The 20470-nt window shown below is 43.7% G+C and overlaps 1 protein-coding gene across 2 annotated transcripts in view; it reads right to left on the reverse strand.

Moving 5' to 3' along the window:
• The window catches only part of camk2g2 (calcium/calmodulin-dependent protein kinase (CaM kinase) II gamma 2), a 47206-nt gene extending 34793 nt beyond the window's left edge, over positions 1 to 12413 (reverse strand). For both annotated transcript variants that reach the window (XM_080037063.1, XM_080037062.1), the window contains exons 1-2: positions 12287 to 12413; positions 11028 to 11122 (exon numbers count right to left, since the gene is read on the reverse strand). In XM_080037063.1, coding sequence (XP_079893189.1) covers positions 11028 to 11122; positions 12287 to 12351 — 160 coding nt within the window. In that variant the 5' untranslated portion in view covers positions 12352 to 12413. The remainder of the gene's footprint in view (positions 1 to 11027; positions 11123 to 12286) is intronic.
• Positions 12414 to 20470: the final 8057 nt, after the last annotated feature.

The following is a 20470-nucleotide window of genomic DNA, read 5'->3' on the forward strand; positions in this document are numbered from 1 at the left end:
TATAGTGATAAGCTGAAGACAAATAGGACTGTAACCTGAATAAATAAATAAAAACAAGGAGATTAGAGTGAAATGAGAGAATGGGAGTGGTTTGGAGGAGCCATGTAAAATGTATGCATCATCAAAATAAATTAAACATTCACGCAACCATAACTGGCTGAAGTATTCAAAAACTTCAGTCTGTGAAAGACCTACAATGCTTTTAAGTTGACTTTGGTTCTGTGTTGTTCCCACTACTCGCAGGGCTTCACATATTCATCTTAACCTATTCCAACACAGTCCCGAGCCTTATACGTATGTTCATTATTCAACAACTACCCAGGAGGTCCAATGGCGGGTCAAACATTCTATCGTTGTTCAAAAGCAATTACAAAGACATCTTTTAATGAGCCACAATGTTACATTGGTTGCCATGTTCCTTCATCACCATGACAGTTTAATTAATGATGTTTAAATCCCCACATAAAACTATGTCTTCAGTAAAAGTGCCACAGAAGGTGAAGGTGAAGCTGAGAAAGAAAGAAAGAAAGAAAGAAAGAAAGAAAGAAAGAAAGAAAGAAAGAAAGAAAGAAAGAAAGAAAGAAAGAAAGAAAGAAAGAAAGAAAGAAAGAAAGAAAGAAAGAAAGAAAGAAAGAAAGAAAGAAAGAAAGAAAGAAAGAACCTACAGTATATTGTATTACAAGCTAATGAATAAAAATTTGGAGAACATCAGCGTGCAAAGCTGTGTTGACCGGATAATCATGACACAAAAGCATCCAAGAAGCACTACAGTATGTAGTTCTACAGTGTAGATGGCAACATTTACAACAAAGATAAGCCTATATGTCATCTTTGTAAAGGCCCGGACACACCGGCCCAATAATCGCCGTCGGAGAGTCTGGAGTGGGCGGGGACACAAATCTGTTTGGTGTGTGCCGTGAAATCATGTTCAATCGGCGGTGGGCAGTCTTTCAGTTGGAGCAATTTGATTGGTGGAGGGCTAGCGAATCAGTGAAGCCCAGAAGTGAGGCAGGTAGCACAAACAGCTAACAACAGCTAGCCATTGTTCAGACTTCGCTTTTTACACAGGCCTTTCTACCAGTGGATAGTCAAGCACTTCTGGGCAGTGGCGGAGCCAGAACATTTTCATTAGGGTGGCCAGGATGGGGCCAGTGATAATTTTTGGGTGGCAAGCACAAGGGCATAGGTTTCGCTTCAACATAAGTGGGGGGCTGGGGGTACTCCAAAATGGTGTGCTTCGAACACACCATTTTGTGCATTCGGGTGAATTTTTATGTACTTATTTATGCCTTCTGTATTTAATTATTTATGGCGGACATGTCTAAATTTCTGTTAAAGGAAAAGACAACAGGCTCCCAGTGACGTTAATATAATGTTATAAAAAGCAGTAAGGCTCTCAGGCATTCTGTATTGCTTTCAAATATTTACTATACTGTATTGTTCAAAACTATTTTTTTTTAGGACTCACTATTCATGACACAGCAGCAGTGTGAACTAGGGGAGACCGGGGATGCAAGTAACACGGGTAGAGTTGTAACACCACCAGTTCGACCAATCAGGGATCAGAAATGAGCCATGTGACAGTTTCAGTCTCCTCAGACTTCCTTTACGATCACTCAAGGAAAATTTCTAGTTAGCGTTGTTTTTTTTACGTTTTTTCTTCTAGTACTTTTACCGTTGTAGATGAAGTTCTATGAGTTGTATCAGGTAAAACTATAGTTTCTCTAGTAAAGAATGGTGTATCTCCCTCTTGCTAAAGTCAAAGCACCATGCTTATACAGCTAGCTAAACATGATGGATAACAGTGCAGGGGTAGGTTACCGCGACTAATTCCTCATTAACAGAACGTTACACCGGCCGGTTTTTTAATCTTATCCCCATATTCCCTATTGAAGGCTTCTTAACTGTTGTTGGCTCGGAGCGAATGTGCCTGAAGTAAGCCTTGCTTCTTATTTTCTTTCCAAGCGGAGAGCACCTTGCATGCTCACCTGGAGTCTACTCATTACTAACTGAGAGTAACAGGTGTCATCTCCCCTTTTTATAGACGTAACTTTATCATCTGCTTTGAAATAATTGGACAGTTATATTCCTGAAAATGTTCTGGAGAAAATGTTCGTGTTCAGATCCGCGGTGCCGTGGAGGACACAGGCTGCGCTGTGGTGGCACGGAGGTGGCAGTTATTTGTAGTTGATGTTTGACACAACGCTCAGTTTATTGCACTTGCATCAAAATATTTAATTTTGTTAAACTTTATTTTATCCGTTTTGTACACTATATAACATTTTAAAATAGGGGCGGCCGCGGCCCACTGGCCTTAAGGCTACAGACACAAAAAAAAAAAACTATTTTCCTCATCCACCAATCGAGTTCATTTGAAACGAGGAGTACTCGATTACTAACGCCCATCTATAGTAGCTACAGAACATATACTGTGCTGTGTAATAACAGGGTCGAAAAATGGAGAAAAAGTCGCGGCTTAAAGTCCGAAAACTACGGTATACAATCTCATCTGGTTCCATATTTTTTTGCCAAACTCATCCTCCAGACACTTGCCAAAAGCTCGTAAAAGGGACATGACCTATGATAGAAAGCTTTATCTAAAAGTAAATGCATCTGAATTAATAAGAAACATATTGTAAGCATGACTTTTGAGTGTCAGCCCTTACGTGACAGTATGTCATTTTTACTGTTCCCATACACGTTCACACAGGAGACACAATTTAAATGTGTGCTTTGAGCTATTCCACAGCAGAACCAGATGTTGTAATTTTTCCTCTGCCTTGTCTAAACCAGGCACCTACATAACCCACAATGCAACTCAACTGCCAATGGTTATGATTCAGGTGTGTTAGTGGTGATGTAGTCTACTGTAGAGCAGCAAGCCTTAAGAAGAGATGAAAGTGGGCTGAGGTCATCTCTTTCAAACTGCACACCTGCAATTTTGATTCGTTTTCATACTTGCAGCCATCAGCCCCAGCAAACATTGACTCAAATTGATGATCAGACCTCAACACTGCTCCGTCTGCAGCCACAAAGGCCATCATTGAACTTGTTTTACAGGTGCAGTACTATAGGACCTGTACACAGGTAGATATCATGCAATTCACCTCACACTTGTCTGCTCTCACAACAAACTAAATCTAAACTTAAACTGATTGTGAAATACTTATATTACTGCAAATTATTCTGATGATCTAATCTTATGTGGAGGCCAAATGCATTTATTTTAAAGTCTGCTTTTAGATTAAAGCTTCAAAATCAAAGTACACAAAAAGCATTAGTTTTAAGTCAAGATTGGTTTTGGAAAACCTTAGTTTGTCAGATTGACAGTTCAGCTTTATGAACGACTTTTCTCAAGCTGAAGAACTTTAAGGACTGCACTGTGTTATTACTATTCATTGTGCCTGATACCCGATGAACATAGCGGCCAAGTTTATGTAATCTTTTCAGTCAGCTATTAGGAAAAGGGTCCATGCAAAATAGCTGTTACCATGGAGACAAGCAGCTTGATTGACAGCTGACAGTGAGTGTCTGATCAGGAGTGGATTATCAGGCGGGACCCATGTCTTAAGAGCTACAGAGAAAGCTTTACATGCATTAAGTTCAGAATGCAGTGAATTTGTGCATGTGTGAACATGGCAAGGGAAAATGTTTATGAGGCAGAGAGAAAGAAAGTAAGAGAGAGTAAGATTTTGAGACAGGTAGTTTAGGTGTAAGCATTGCCAGCACGATGTGATCTCATTGTCATTCTCACACATCCAAACAGTCACAGACCTTATTGCTGGATGCCTCTCCCATGTGTTTTCCCGGCTTTATTGCCTTTTCAATCTTCCAACTGCTTCAATAAATAAACTCAATAAAAACTTCTTAATTTAGAAAAAAGTATTATTTTAATATCTTGCTACCTGTAGTGTAATTCCAGCACCAATCTCATAAATACATATGAACAACATATAAAATCAGGTGTAATGTAAATATGTAAAATAAATGATGAGGATGGTGAGGCCACAGTGTCAGAGGAGGGCTGTTTCAGTGATGTGTTGTTGGCGGAATCCAGATTGAAATTTCTTTTGAGGATGGGAGTGACAGTAGCAAGTCTGAGGAGTGTGTAGGGGCTGAGCCGGAACTGAGGGAGGAGTTAATGATTTGAATGATGAATGGAGAGATGGATGGAAGAAAAGTCTTGATGAGAGCTGATGGGATGGGGTCGAGGAGGCTGCAGGTGGAGCTATTCACCGCTTTGATGTGTTCTGACAGCTCCATAGGGGACAGCGGGGTGAAATGGGACAGTGACAGTGACTGTGAGTGTGAGTATGATAATGATAACGATGAGCAGATAACAGACAAAAAGAGGTCAAGAGGAATATGAGAAGAGGGGAGTTCTGGACTCACACACTGATCCACACATAGAAACACACACACCAACGCGACTTGATAAGAAAAGCGGGGAGGATTGCGTGCTGTGTGAAGACTTTCAGTATATCATATATGTGTTACAATGCACTATTTCTGCATTGGAGCGTGTAACCCTGACCATATCACTCCCTCTTTCCATATCTAACTCTCTCACTCTCTCCCTCTCATCAAATATTCACAGTTGCTCCCATAAAACATTCACCACGCAACGCTGCTACGTTTATCAGCCCTCCGCCAATCAGCCTCCAGCGAGTGCACAAGAAGCCCACCAAAAGTCTGAACACACACGCACACACACACTCTCTCTCTCTCTCTCACTCTCTCTCTCTTCTGCCTGCATGGCCTGGTGATGTAGCAGCCTTGTAGAGAGGGGACGAGCTGACTAGAATAAGGGTGGAAGAAGTGCCCAAAGAGTGAAAGAGACAAAAAAAGGAAGGGATTGGTGGTTGAGGGACAAACGAGACAAGTGAAAGAAAATCAGACAAAGAAAAGGTAGCAAACACAAGGAGTCTGGGGTCCACTGCTCAGCCCGTGTCCTTGTTCAGGGAGAGCAAAGCGGCCCTGCACCTCAATAATTCAACAGCAAGACGGGTGCTGCCAGCCTCTCTCTCTCTTCCTCCCTCCCTCTCTCTCTCTCTCTCTCTCTCTGACATCACAAGGCCTTACCTAATAAGACGGTAAAAATACACCAGCTTCACAGTTTGACACAATACGTTACGCATAATTTTAGCTAAAAATAGTGTGCAACACCGTTGAGACAGATCACAGATCACAGTCACGAGTGTTTTCCGCTGGGTGCTGTTGCATCTTCACAAAACACATCTCAGCCCAGTTTGTCAGTCGATGGAACAGGTGTGCTTTTATTTCACAAATTCCAGCAGTCTCAGGCTGCGTGCCCGGCTGACGTTTTGTCAACTCTATGCCAAAGTAAATGTGACCTGGCAATTTTTTTAAATCTATTTTCATAATTTTTTTGACCACAACTCTACAGCGATGGTGTAAGTGCTTCCAAAATGCTCGTGACCTACATTCAATACCGTCCCGTGCCTCAGTTAAATTAACTGATATTCGATTAGTTGCTAAGGAGAGCATCAGTTATCCACATTTGTGAAGCTGGACACAGGGAGTTTCAAAAATGTTGAACTTTGACATGATGATTGATCAGTTTAGCAACAGCTCAGTAAGATTTGCCCATCATAGTGCAAAACAGTATGTGCATTTTTCCCTGTACCTTAGTCATAATAATGTTCATAATGTTTTCTAAGCTTTTTCTGTTTGCCTTAAATGTACAATATTGTATCACATTCTTTAAAGCCAATGGGAATATACTGTATACCTCTTAAACACAATGTAAGCATTGTAATTTGTAAACTAAACAGACTTTTGGTAATAAAGATAAAATAATATCAAGGTGCGTTATTGAGGAAATGTATCCAAAAAGAAAATATGTCTCTTGAAATTCAAATAACAACCTTCACTAACGTTGTTCTTTACTATGTCTCTCTGTGTCGATGCACACATGTGTGAATGCCAGTGGAAGAAATAACCAATGTATGTGTGTCCACTTGAGCAACTGTCCATTGTCCATCCCTAAACCACAGAGAATAGTGCCTAATCCTGCCCCCAAACACACTCACACACACCCCTTCCTGCGAATGAAGGCATTCTTTTATTTTTTTATTATAATGTTGAGCTTGAACAGAGAAAAGGTGCTATATAACACATCAAAGATCATTTGCAAGTTTCACTCTAACATGAAGTGCAAGTGTGCTTATTTTGATGAGTGAAAGTTGTCAAAATCATCGTGTTGATTGTTGAGAGCAGAGTGTTATTTGTTGTCACAACTTAGAAAAGGTCACGAACGTCAGCTCAGTGCTGGCGAGACAATGGGCTGAAGTTAACTGATAAGACTGATGCATGTTTACTACTGACTGAGTATCTGAGAATATTATGCTTAGCTCTGTGATTCAAATGTAACAAACTGTGTGCACACAAACTTAAGAAAAGAATGGTGGGTCTTGGTTGCACAAAGTGTTGGTGTGTAAACATTGATGGATGTTTTCCCACTACAAATCCATGTGGCCAGCCTGGGGGTTTATTTGAAACCTGTCTGATCATCTGACTGCTTTTCTTTCTTGCGTATTCTAACTTTTTCCTTAGTCATGCTACATTATTCTCAGTTCTTGTCTTTGCGAAAAACACATTGGCAGTACCAGCATATTTCAACTATGATTAAGGGCAATGCACACTGGAGGAAACACCAAAGGGTGCGTATTTCACAGTGTGAAACCGTGCACAGACAGGCCTCGTACACTTTAAGTGCGAGAGCCGCTAAGTAGGTGAGAGAAAATGTGTGCGACTGTGTTTGTGAAAAGAGCAGACAACTGTGTGTGTGTGTGTGTGTGTGTGTGTGTGTGTGTGTGTGTGTGTGTGTGTGTGTGTGTGTGTGTGTGTGTGTGTGTGTGTGTGTGTGTGTGTGTGTGTGTGTGACCACAACCATCACACCCTCATGCACACAAACACACACACACACACACACACACACACACACACACTCAGACTCAGACTCTGCCAGACAGCCTATGGGATGAAGGGTTTCACCCCTGCTGTTGCCGGGTTACTAGCTCCGGACCGCTGCCAACACAGCCCTCGAGACAATACATTAGAACAGACTCACACAGGCTAGATCAAATCGCCTGGTGAGAGGTCTTATTAAGAGCTTTCCTCAAATCAATCTTTTGTTTACAGAGGACAGAAAAAACAACATAAAAAGGAGAGTAAGAGGAAATGTGTGGGTGTTTTTGAGAGAGAAGCAGAGAGGCAGAGGGGGTAGACTTCAGCCTGCTTCCTCTGGGAAAAGAGCAGCCCAAACAGTCCAGAACTGGCCCTGATCTGCGGCTCATATCATCACTCAACCTTAGGTGGCCCACAGTGACACTTGTTAAACTTGCATAAACACGCAGACACAGGCAGTCTGCAGTTTGGTGTTCACACACCAAGACAAGTAGAGCTGCAGAGAAGTATGGAAGCATTGCATACTGTTTGCACATGCCATTTAAGGCTACTCGTCTACTCTCAGTGCAATAGGCAGACTAAGGACATTGACAACAGTAGTGTATGTTCAACTGCGGCATCACACACACACACACACACGCACGCACGCACGCACGCACGCACGCACACACCAACAGTGAATGTCATAATTCTGAACAGAACATGTAATACTGCCTCAAAGGATAAATCCACATTATTAAACTTCTGGTCTCGTCAACACATATTTCACTCTAGATGGTAGGCCTTGTACTCCAGCTGCAGGCTGTTCACTGCCCTCTTATGTTAGCATGTCACTTAAGTTGCCACAAAACAAACACAATATAGACAGTTGCAATTCACCTGACAAAGTTTACACATGTGCTGAAAAAGCAGGTGCTTCATGGAACCGACCCCTTTTTTCTGAAGGAAAAATCCCTTTGATTTAAAATGTAATTTAGCAGCATCTCATTCAAAGACATTCTGTCCACTGAGTTTAAACTAATTAAGATTTGTAGGCCTCTTCCATGGTTGTCCCTAATCTAATCAAATTACAACTCTTGAAATATATTAATCAGTGGCTAAGTGTTGTTGACAAACAACTTGTGGTTTGGTTTTCAAAAAATATATTCAGAATTCAGGAAAATTGAGGCTTAAAACTAGGGCTTGCCCGAATTATTCAAATATCCGAGTATTCGTTTGTTAAATTAGTATTCGGAGCTCAATTCAGTATTCAAAATATTTGTTTTATTTTTTCAAAAAAAATTTTTTTTGCAAAGGTAGCTCAAACTGCAGTATACTTTGTCAGCAAATAATATTTGGATGCACAAGTTATAAAACAATTGTAAAATACAAATTAGACGTTCATTTAAAATATATTATCAAATTATTTGGACTTTGACCAACTTTGGCCGCTGCCCTTTCAAAGAGCAACCTGTGATATCAGCTGTAGTAGGCTGCGTGATGTTACCAGAGTGAGGCAAACTAAAAGCGGCACCAAGCACAGGAGGGAGAGAGAGATGGAAAAAGAATAGATTGTGTTCCTAATAACTCTATAGGCTACCACAACATTAGCACGATTTCGGAAGGAAAGGTAATGCTTGGCGTAATGCTAACGTTAGCTTAGCTCAGCTGTTTGTTTACATTAAGCGCCGCTATTGCCCATCATCATCCGTGACTTGCTTGCATCCGGGAATACGCAGTCAATAATGGATATAATATGGACACAAAAGTCTATCAATATTGGATCTTTGTATGGATTTATAAATCGCCGAAAAGATGCACGCTTCCTGGATGAATTGATAAGCTCCTGTACGGGTTACGATGGCGCAGAGGACAGCTAATTTGGAACGGAACAACAGCTGTTCGCCTCCACAGGGAAAAAGTAAGGAACTCCGACTTTACTACAGTTTGAAAGTTATTAAAGCATCAACAAACTACGCAGCTTGCTGTCTCGGCTCACACACCCGGTTTCAGTGAGTACATTAGCATTATTAATGTTGGTTTGATGGTGTGTTTTTCTGGAACGAATATCCGAATATTCGCTCGGAAAAACCAACGAATATTCGAAGCCTGAAAAATGGCATTCGGGCCAGCCCTACTGTTAGAAAAAATAACTCTAATTTGTATGATATTATGCCCCCCCCCCCCATTAATATGCATTTACTCTTCTATAATCAATTGAACCATTGATATATTCTTCACATTTGACTTTGGTAGATGTTCTCTCCTTCTGATCTTTGTGCTCGGACACTGGGAGGTAGAGGCTGGGCAATAAAACTGAAGCTGATTTCCCATGAGATAAGGTACATTCCTGTATCTGTTAGAACAAAGGGCCTTTTGGCCAAGCACGTCTTAGAAACTGCTCCAGGCCGGGGGAGGAAGACTTCCATGATCCCTGGTTTCGGCCAGGAGGGAACAGGGGGACTTGTTGTCAGGACTCTGAAATCTGCCTGACAACAAGATTCAACCAATCAGTAGACATTCTCATGATGTTAGAAGATAATGCTCTGATGTAGAGAGAGAAGGGACCTTTTTTTGACTTCTTCTTGCTTTCTGTCCTGTCAACCTGCCTTGTCAATTTACTTAAATAAATACTGAGGCCGAGATCCCGAATTTTACACCTTTCTCCATGGTAATTTTTTCCTTCATAAATAAGGCTAAAGAACACGTATATTTTTATTCTAACACTACTTAGAACAACTGTGTGCATTCACAAATGCGGTTAGCACAATGGGTCAGAGTTGATCCAGCAAATAATGCTGGGCTTACACTACACAACTTTTCACGCGATTTGACAGTCGCAGACAATCTTCCAATGTCGGACTGAAATCACTGGAGTCGTGCAGGAGTTGTGGCGCACGCACGTAATCTCAGTCGTTTGGTGTATGGTGGTCTTCCGACCCGATTTCAGCCAGTCTTCTTCCAGTCTTGACGTTCCGACATTATCAAACATGTTTGATATTATCGCTAGTCTTAGGGGGTTGGCTCAAGCAAAATTACGTAAACACTGTCACACTCTCGCATGCACCAAGCACGACACAGGAGGAGGGGCATTAGTTGCGACCTGTGTCCACCTGGTGAGGCACTTATTTCGGATACTTTTTCATAGAAGCCTTGGTGGAGAACCAGGCTGACAGCCGCGCAACCTGAACACTCTACCGTCAAATACAGGGTTAGGAGTTAAAGTTATTGGGGGATGAGATCAGCAAATAAAGCTGGTCAAATAACTAAACAAAGTCCCCCGCTCGGAATATTGAATTAACTTGTTTTTAATTAAATAATCACAATCGCGTTTGCGGAAATAATTTTAATCTCAAAAGGAATCTAGTTGTAGTCTTGCAATATGAGACCCCTGTCTTTTCAAAATCTCACTCTGTGACTGAAAACTAATGACTAGTTGTCTTCAGGTGTGAGTTGATTGTCTTTAGATGTAAGAGGGTTTCAGTCTTCAGTCTTTTCAAAGTCTTTTAAAAGTCCTCTAGTGTAAGCCCAGCATAAATCGAGGACTTTTGTAATCGTAGCCTGGAGGTTTGTTTCTGGCTGCTCCAGTTTCTTACTCTCTTCGACGCCTTCTTAGCATGTTGCCGTGTTTCAAGATTTCTGTCAGATTAACTGTGCCAGCTTTTATCAAAACCAATACAAACCATGGCCAAAAGAATAATGCAAGATGCAACTTGTTTTAAACCAGAACTTTCCTTTATATCATCCCCGCATAGCCAGCGCAAGAGTTGAGGATATTTTCGGCTGAAGGTCAAACTAGTGCACTTACAACCATTTGTTAGAGACCAACAGTGACCACCACAACGGACCAAAAAAGGGTTGCAGACCACTGAGCAGAAGTGAACAACTCTGCCAAGTGGCCTCTGGCTTTTCAGGAATCTCTGCTGACCAGGATGGAACAGAGCGCCTGGATCGCTGCTCTTAAGGAAATGAACCGACAAGCCTGCAGCTGAGCTCCCTTCACTGAGCAGCCACAGCAGTCCTCTGTTGTCAGCTTTCAGTTTGCATAAGCTCACACCGCTCCTTGACGGTAACATGTTCAGCCACACAGTGGGTAGGTTAATATTGTTTGCACTTACCTCTGGCGGAGAGCTTTTTTGTGTTGATAATTTTAGCTGCATACTCCTGGCCAGTGGCCTTCTTGACACAACGGCGAACCACTGAGAAGGCACCCCTGGAGCAGAGGAAAAAAATCAATGACTCAGTTGACAGATTGGTTAAATGGCTTCAAACACAACACAACTCTTCCGTCACATTTGTGTGTCACAGAGGAGTACATGCATTAATCACAAACACCTATAGAGAGAGGAGAGGAAGCCACATTGCATTGTGAATACAGTCTGATATACAGAGTAGTATAGGACATACCTGTCAGTGTCAACTAGCGCCTGACAGAGGGCTTGTTGGCTTATTAGCCCCAAGAAATTTGAGCAGGGCTACAGCAAAAAAGGATGCCACTGAGAGGTACAATTTAACTGTCTTCTTAACCTGGCATCATTTATTTTATTTTTGCACAGACACCTCCTTTAAACTCCTGCTGTCAGCCGCATTGGTAGGTGGAGCGGCTCTATTAGCCACACGCAGAGATAGGATGTTTTCAAAGAGGCTTTGTAGGCAGGGCATTCGCTTCTGCAACCGTGTGCCTTCCCATGTTTTGATCCTGGATACAGTCAGGGTAGCATATAGCCAAACTATGCAACCGCTACAGCCTTTTTTGCAGCAAAGCCTTGTCTATTGTTTTTTCTTTCTTTGGCTTGAAATGCGCTGTACCCTACAGTAGCGCTGCAGTCTGCTTAGAAATGCACACACACATGCGCGCGCACCCCAACCCCCAAACACACATACGAGCACGCCTTCGCTCACGCACACACACTCTCTCTCTCTCTCTCTCTCACACACACACACACACACACACACACACACACACACACACACACACAAACAGCTGAATGATTGAACAGGAGCCCAGGTATGCCACAAGGCAACGAGGGTCCGTTCAGACGACGAGTTCTGGACGCGCTCTACCTGCAGACAAATTGACAAACAAGTTGGTTCTACACGCGGATGTTTCACAGCATTGCTGATATACAAAGATTCATAGTGGTGCTATACACCTTTAAATACGAGCGGGAGGATTAAATACAAGCCTCTGTAGCGCTAACATGAAACTGCCTACAGCTTATTGCTGTCTATACATGGTTCTCCTTCGCTTCCCTTTTTTTTGACAGCCCCTCTCCTGCCCTGTCAACACTAAACGCGCACAATGGCAGCAGCAGCAGAGGAGAACACACACGCACACACAGGCACTGAATGCAACAAGGCGGTGACGGTCGCTTACTTTCCGAGTTCCTCGTACAGCTGATATTCGTCCGTGAATCTGGTTGAGGTTGGAACTGAAGACATGTTGACTGAAGTGAAGGGAGAGGGGGGTGGCCGCCTTGCGCAGGTTTCGGAAGGAGAACTCGTGAAGGCAAAGAGGGGGGGAAGAGAGGCTCGCGCTCGCTCAGAGAGAGAGAGAGAGAGAGTGGGAGGGGGGAGGAGAGAGAACCGAGCAGATCTGTAGTAATGACGATCCTCTATTGAGATGATGAGTTACTCTCTGATTTAAAAGAAATACACTGGTTTCCAAAAGTGCGTTAATTCCCTGGCCCTTCTGTTAACATTTTGTGGTTGTGACATTTGTATTTATTTTTATCCTTTCTGTTCACATGGGTGAACAGAAAGGATATACAGGCTCTGAAGGATATACATACTTCAGAGCCTACATGCGCATTGCGCACACACATAAGGAAGTGACTGGGTTTAAGTGGCCCTGTTAGGCTACTGCCAATTCCAAGTCCTACCAGAAACAGAGAAAAACATATAGCTAAGAAAAGGCCAAGAAAGCGCAGGCAGCTATGACTATTGTACACCTATGTCGAATGTCAGGCAACTTTAAACTCATCTTGAAGTCGGCATAATAACGTAAGCCTAATAGTGTGGAGCCAAGACACTAGCATTGGATATCAAATATTAGTGGCATTGGATATATAGATATGGGAATATTCTCATAAGTCTTAACAGCATCATAATTGAACACCGGTGGGGGGTGTAAAGGTGGCTTTAATGTATTCTTCTTTTCGTTTTGTTTAGAATGTATTTTCTCCAACCCAAAATTATGTCAGAGTGAGACCTCTTTCTTCTTTCTCCTCTCTGGCAGTAGTGGTGGAGAAGGGATGTAAGCCACGCGAGATCTTTTCTGTTGTACGAGGGGCTACAGATCCAGGTTCAGTTTCACCATCACACCACATCACATCTTGTGGTGATGGAGGGCTAAAGCTGACACCAGATCAGCTGATGAGAGCAGCATCCTTCGAGGAGCGAGTGTGTAGTGTGGATGTGATGCCGCAATATTTTAATATTGGCACGGAGCAATGAGCTATGTTTTATTTTTCTCCTAAACAAGGCTTCCCCCCCAAAAATGTGGATCAGTCACTGTTCAAAATATGTCACCACGAGACTCAAAGATCAGATTTTGTTTCACCTTGCTTTTAGCCTACTAATATCTCCAGACTACAAACAATTTATCAAATCATATTTAACAACACAATCTTCTTATGTAATAGGACTGCATTGATAGGCTACAAATCCTTTCACAAACATCAAAGCAAATCAAAATATTTCTTGGAGTCGTGCACTTAAAACCTTTCGAATAGATGACATTATTTTGTGTGCGTTTTAATTATTTGTTGTTGATTGTGACATTTTGTTTTGAGACACAAACTCAATGATATGTGACATTTATCTGAGCTCATTTAAAAGTTGTAACACTCCTGCGCAGAAAAGATTGAACATTTCGTCCTTTGGTTTCTTATATTTGAGAACCCCTAACCCTAACCCTAATGATATTGATAATACGGCACAGCTTAAGCTTATTCAATAACACATTAATGAACTGGCACCTTTCTATTTTTTTCTTGCTTATTTCTTCCATTCACATATATATGATGCCTAGTCACTGTAACACCTCACTGTGTTAGTGTAACCCTAAGGCTGTTTTTCTGTGACAGTGCATTTGCATATATGCTATCACCTTCACAGCCAAATGCACATGCCTTCCTCTGTCTCTTTTACCTCTGCCTGCACCTATCTGCCTGACGAGTGCTGACGAGGCTTCTCCAAGGACACTACGATCATCATAATTATCACAATGTTCATGATGTTTACATTTTCACAATCGTTCTCTTTCAATACACGCCACTGCAATTTATCAAAATGTAATTTCACCAAGGGATTTAAAAATAAAAATTAACAGATACATAAAAAAGAGAGACAAAAAACAGCATTCCAAGAGCCTTGATAGCAATCTTATTACCTCTGTTTAATCATCTCGGCCAGACGGTATCTGCTTCGATCTGACTCAAATGCAGTTTTAGGGATTTTAACTATAAACTGGAGCATCACTGTATACAAGACTTATTATTGGTATTATATGTGTTATGTAATGCCTACTGCACTGTAAAGGTTTATCTGGGCTTTCATGAATATCCCATGAAGGGTATATATCCTTTTGACACCATGTTTAAGTGTACATGTGTTTGTGTGCGATTACAGCTGCTTACACTTTAGTGTGACGCTTTATCAAGTAGCGTTTCTGTTCTATTTCGTTCCTACTGACCGCCAGAGGCGGTGCTTACAGCACTGGATGTTCCATCGCGCGCATGCGCAGGTCGAGATCTTTATACCAACAAAGGTGACTGGGACACCTGGGTGACTCCGGGAATGTATATATTCCGGAAGTCACCAGAGGTTCTGTTCCTTCTATATTCTCGCGGACTAGCAGGTCGCACACATTGTTGTGTGCTAATATACCATTAGCTTGTCGCAAGTAGCTCGTACCTAAGGGTTGGTGCTTCGATTTGACTTCGACCACCAAGGGCTGCGACTTGCAATTCGTTCGACTTGGCTGCGGCCGGTAAGGGGTGAGTAAAGTGTGAAGGCTACGCGTAGCCCGAGGCTACAGCGGAAGCTAATATCACCTTTCCACCTTGCTTTGATTAGATCAGGCGGCGGCTGGGTTCACAGTCGCCGTGTTATTCTTTCGTTCGCACCGTTGCTTGTGTGTTTCGCTAAGCCCGGTTGCTAATTGTATGCTCGAATGTATTGTCTTTCTAGCATTGTGCACTGTTGATCGGGTGCTACGTTCGCCCCGACCGGTTGCCTACTCTGATTTAATCGACAGCGAGCGGCTTGGGGTACCAAGCCACCGCCACAGTACTTTGTAGCATTGTCGCACTGTTGCTCGGCTGCTGAGTAGCCTAGAGCGGCTGCATAGGCTACTTAATTTGCTCGTCAGGTGCGGCTTCGGGTCAGAAGCCTCTTTCACTGTTGTTCGCACCGTTGCTTGTGTGTTTTTCGCTAAGCCGGTTGCTAATTGTATGCTCGAATGTATTGTCTTTCTAGCATTGTTGCACTGTTGATCGGGTGCTACGTTCGCCCCGACCGGTTGCTTACTTTGATTTAATCGACAGCGAGCGGCTTGGGGGTACCAAGCCGCCGCCACGGTACTTGTAGCATTGTGAGTAGCCTAGAGCGGTTGCATAGGCTACTTAATTTGCTCGTACCAGTGGGTGAGCCGTGCCACACACTAGTATGCTGTTATACACTGTATGCTGCTGTATTGCTCGCCGGTGGACGAATTAGTTTCCTAAATCGCCTTCACCGTTGTGGTATATTGTATCGATCACTCGGTGCTCGATGATGTTAGTCTAGCTGCACTACTATGAGTGTGCAGCAGCAATGTGTTTGATCAGTCTATGTACCAGTAAAAGACCAGGCTCGTACTGCATCCTCGTCTCCGTGTGTTTGTGTACAATAGCAAATATAACATAAAGTAGTAACCCACGAGTAGCGACACTACAATAGTGTAAGCATTAAGAGAAGATCACAACTTGGTGTCAGAAGACGGAGTTGCGGATTAATTCGAGGACAGTATCTCAAATTCGCTGGAAGCTAACAGGTAGCTAACAAGCGCTAGCACGCAAGCATGGAACAGTTCAAGCCGCCGCCGCCGCTGATACTGACGGGGAATGTCGCCGAAAACTGGAGAAGGTGGGAGCAGCGTTTCCAGCTGTACATGACTGCTTCAGGTGCGGTGGATAAGGAAGAGACGGTTAAAATAGCCATTCTGCTTCACACTATCGGCGAGGAGGCACTGGAAGTGTACAACACACTCACCGTCATCCCGCAAGAGGACGACGAAAAAATGGAGGACGTTCTGAAAGCATTTACAGACTACTGCAGCCCTCAGAAGAATGTCGTTTTCGAACGCCACCAGTTCTGGTCGCACATTATGTCAGCAGGAATATCGGTGGACAGGTTCATCACAGAGCTGCGCCAGAAGAGCAAAGACTGTGAGTTTGGCAGACATGAAGATGACATGATAAGAGACAAACTAGTGTTTAGCATAAATGACACTCGCTTGAAAGAAAGACTGTTGCTTGATAATGCGCTCACTTTGCGCAGGGCCATAGAAACATGTAGATCAGCTGAGCTCGCTAAGTCACAAATACAGGCGATGCAGACGTCACATGTAGTCCAAGACACCTCAGTGGATGCATTAAAGAAAGCAACAGGACAAACACGCACGGGCAACTGGAACAAGAACCAGACGAGCGGCAAGAGGCATGGAACTCCCTGCCACAAATGTGGAAATAAACACGAGCCACGTCAATGCCCGGCGTATGGCGCAGTGTGACACAAATGCGGCAAGAGCAACCATTTTTCCAAGGTATGTAGGTCAGGTTCTGACAAAAGTGGCTATCAGAGGACAAAGACTGTGCATAATTTGGAAAGTGAAGTTGACTCCTTATATATAGGCACACTTGGAGGTGGTAACAGAAATAAAACGGCTCACCAAGCTAAAGGCTCTGTATGGCATGAAACAGCCACTGTTAAAGGCGTAGCAGTCAAATTTAAACTGGACACAGGCGTTGATGCAAATGTGCTTCCCATGCACATGTTCCGACAGCTACCAGGTCCAATTCGGCTACGGCCCACAGAGACTGTGCTGATTGCTTTTGGGGGAGCCCGACTGCCCACAGATGATGTCGCATCTCTAGAGTGCAGGACGTCCAAGCATACAGCTGTATTGGACTTCCATGTGTCTAGTCGAGCAGACAAGCCCATTTTGGGTGGAGAAGCATGTGAAGAGCTGCGACTGGTGAGGAGAGTTGAGGCGCTCGCTGTGAGGTCATCACAACCAGCCACCAAAGAAGAATTTCTACAGAGATATGCAGAAGTCTTCACAGGACTAAGTGAATTTCCTGGAGTTCATCATATACACATTGACCCCAATGTCACACCTGTGATTCACGCATGTAGGAACGTGCCACTCTCCATCATGGACTCACTGAAGGAGACACTCAAGGACTTACAGAACAGGAACGTCATAACTCCTGTCAATGAACCTACGGAATGGGTAAACAGTCTTGTAGCCACAAAGAAAAAGAACGGCGCGCTAAGGATATGTTTGGATCCATGCAACCTGAATGAGGCAGTCAAGCGTCAACATTACTCGATCCCTACACCGGAAGACGTGCGCAGCAGGCTAACAGGTAAATCCATCTTCTCAATCCTGGATGAAAAGGATGGATACTGGCAGATCAAGCTAGATGAGCCATCGTCAAAGCTATGCACCTTCAACACGCCGTGGGGCCGGTTCCGCTTCCTCAGGCTCCCGTTCGGGATCAAGTCAGCCAGTGAAGTGTTCCAACAAAAGAACTGTGAGACCTTCGGCGATATCCCAGGTGTGTACGTTATAGCGGACGACATGATCATTGCAGCGTCATCAGAGAAGGAACATGATGAAATACTACAGAAAGTAATGGAGAGAGCGATGACTGCACATGTGAAGTTCAACAAAGACAAGATCCAGTTTAAAGTTGATACTGTAAAGTACATGGGACACGTCATCACGGCAGCAGGGCAGAGAGCAGACGACACAAAGATCAAAGCGATTGTTGACATGCCCACCGCAGAAGACAGACAAAGTCTCCAACGTTTGCTGGGAATGACAAAATTCCTGGCGCAATACATACCAAATGAAGCCTCTCTCACTGCGCCCCTCAGACAGCTGCTCAAAAAGGATGTAGTATGGCAGTGGTGCCTGCACCACAGCTCAGCACTACAGACACTGAAAACAACACTCACACAAGCTCCAGTGCTAAGATATTACGATCACAAGCAGCCTCTCACTCTACAAGCAGATTCCTCTAAAGATGGACTTGGAGCCTGTCTGATGCAGGACGGCCGGCCAGTGTGCTATGCTTCACGAGCACTCACCGACACTGAAAAGAGGTACGCACAAATAGAGAAAGAGTTGCTGGCCATAGTGTTCGCCGCAAAGAGATTCCATCAGTATGTCTACGGCAGACAAGTGACTGTGCAATCCGATCATAAGCCGCTGGAGGTCATCATGCGCAAGCCACTGAGCAAAGCACCCGCGCGGCTGCAAGGTATGCTTTTACAACTGCAGAGGTATGATCTGAATGTGACATACACACCAGGCAAGCAAATGTATATTGCCGACACACTCTCACGGGCCACGGCAAGCAGAGAAGGTGACCATATTAATGAGAACCCCTGTGATGAGAGAGTGGTGTATGCCATGGAAGCCACAGATGCTTTGAGCGAGGAAACACTCAACCAACTAAAAAAGGCAACGGCAGCAGATAGCGTGCTACTAGCTTTGTGCGAGAAACACAAGACTGGCTGGCCCATAAAAAAGAAGAGTTTAGACAGAAAACTACACCCGTAATGGGCATCAAAGGACATTATAAGCATAGAAAATGACATTGTCCTGCTCGGAGACAAAATCATCATACCCCACAGTTTCAGGAGCACGATTTTGGAGAAGCTGCATCTTGCACACCAAGGAGTGCAGCGCACAAAAGCGAAAGCGAGAAAATCCCTATACTGGCCTGGCATGGCACAAGATATAGAGGCAATGGTGGAAAAGTGTATGCAGTGCCAGCAGTTACAGCCCAAACAGCAGGCTGAGCCACTCATACCACATCAGGTTCCAGAACTGCCATGGATGAAGGTCGGTGCTGACATTTTTGAGCTACATGGTCAGTCATACTTGTTGTTAGTTGATTACCTGACCAAATATCCTGAAGTGCTCAACATATCTGACAAAACAGCCTATACAGTGATCCAGAAAATGAAGTCTGTGTTTGCTAGGCATGGGATTCCGAGGGAGATAGTGAGTGACCACGTCCCATTTGCCAGCTACGAGATGAAGTCATTTGCAGCTTCATGGGAGTTCAAGCTCACACACTCCAGTCCAGGTTTTCCCTCTTCAAATGGCATGGCTGAGAGAGCAATAAAGACTGTAAAACATGCGCTAAAGAAGGCAATGCAGATTGGCACTGACCCACATCTGGTACTGCTGTCACTGAGGAACACACCGGTGACTGGACTGAATGTGTTGCCTGCGCAGATGTTGATGGGAAGAGTTTTGCGAAGCACGCTTCCGTGCTCCAGTGCCGTGCTCACACAGTCAACCCCTCAGCATGTTCACAGTAAAGTTCAGAACCAGCAGTTCCGCCTAAAACAACGCTATGACCAGCATGCAAAGACCCTGCCGGTATTGACCCCAGGAGACACAGTACACATGCACACACGACGTGGCTGGGAGCCTGCAGTTGTCATCCAGCAGCGAGATGAACCACGCTCCTACACAGTGCAAACACCAGCCGGGAGGATGCAAAGGAGGAACAGACGACATCTGAGGAGGATACATCCTAGCCTGTTCAGGGATGAACATTTTGACTCAGAAGTACAACCCTCACAATCGTCTGAGCCAGTGGACTCACCACTATGTGACCTGCCACAACACGACCCTCCTCCTGTGACTACGGGCAATACACCCACATGCTTTACTAGGAGTGGCAGAGCGGTTAGGCGCCCTGCCAGATACACCGATTGACCCTTTGTGTGATCATGCATGTGTTTATTAAAAAAAAAAAAAAAATGAGAGAGAGAGAAGGAAACAGTTATGTTTAAAGATTTTGAATGTTTACAATGTTTATGTTTCACTTACAGAATGCTAAAGGTAATCTGTTTATGGTGTTCAACGAGAGCCATTTGTTATTTAAAATATGCTGAACCAAGTAGGCAGGCAGAAAGCATGTATTTAATGTTGATCCCATGGTGTTAATGGCTCAGTAAAAAGCCTATTGTTAAAATGACTGATTAGTACGCATCTCAGTTGGAAAAGAGGGATGTGGTATATTGTATCGATCACTCGGTGCTCGATGATGTTAGTCTAGCTGCACTACTATGAGTGTGCAGCGGCAATGTGTTTGATCAGTCTATGTACCAGTAAAAGACCAGGCTCGTACTGCATCCTCGTCTCCGTGTGTTTGTGTACAATAGCAAATATAACATAAAGTAGTAACCCACGAGTAGCGACACTACAATAGTGTAAGCATTAAGAGAAGAACACAACAACCGTGTTATTTTAGCTGTGTCACACTGT

This window comes from Ammodytes marinus, assembly GCF_949987685.1.
Source record: "Ammodytes marinus genome assembly, chromosome: 11".
NCBI classification, from domain to species: domain Eukaryota; kingdom Metazoa; phylum Chordata; class Actinopteri; order Uranoscopiformes; family Ammodytidae; genus Ammodytes; species Ammodytes marinus.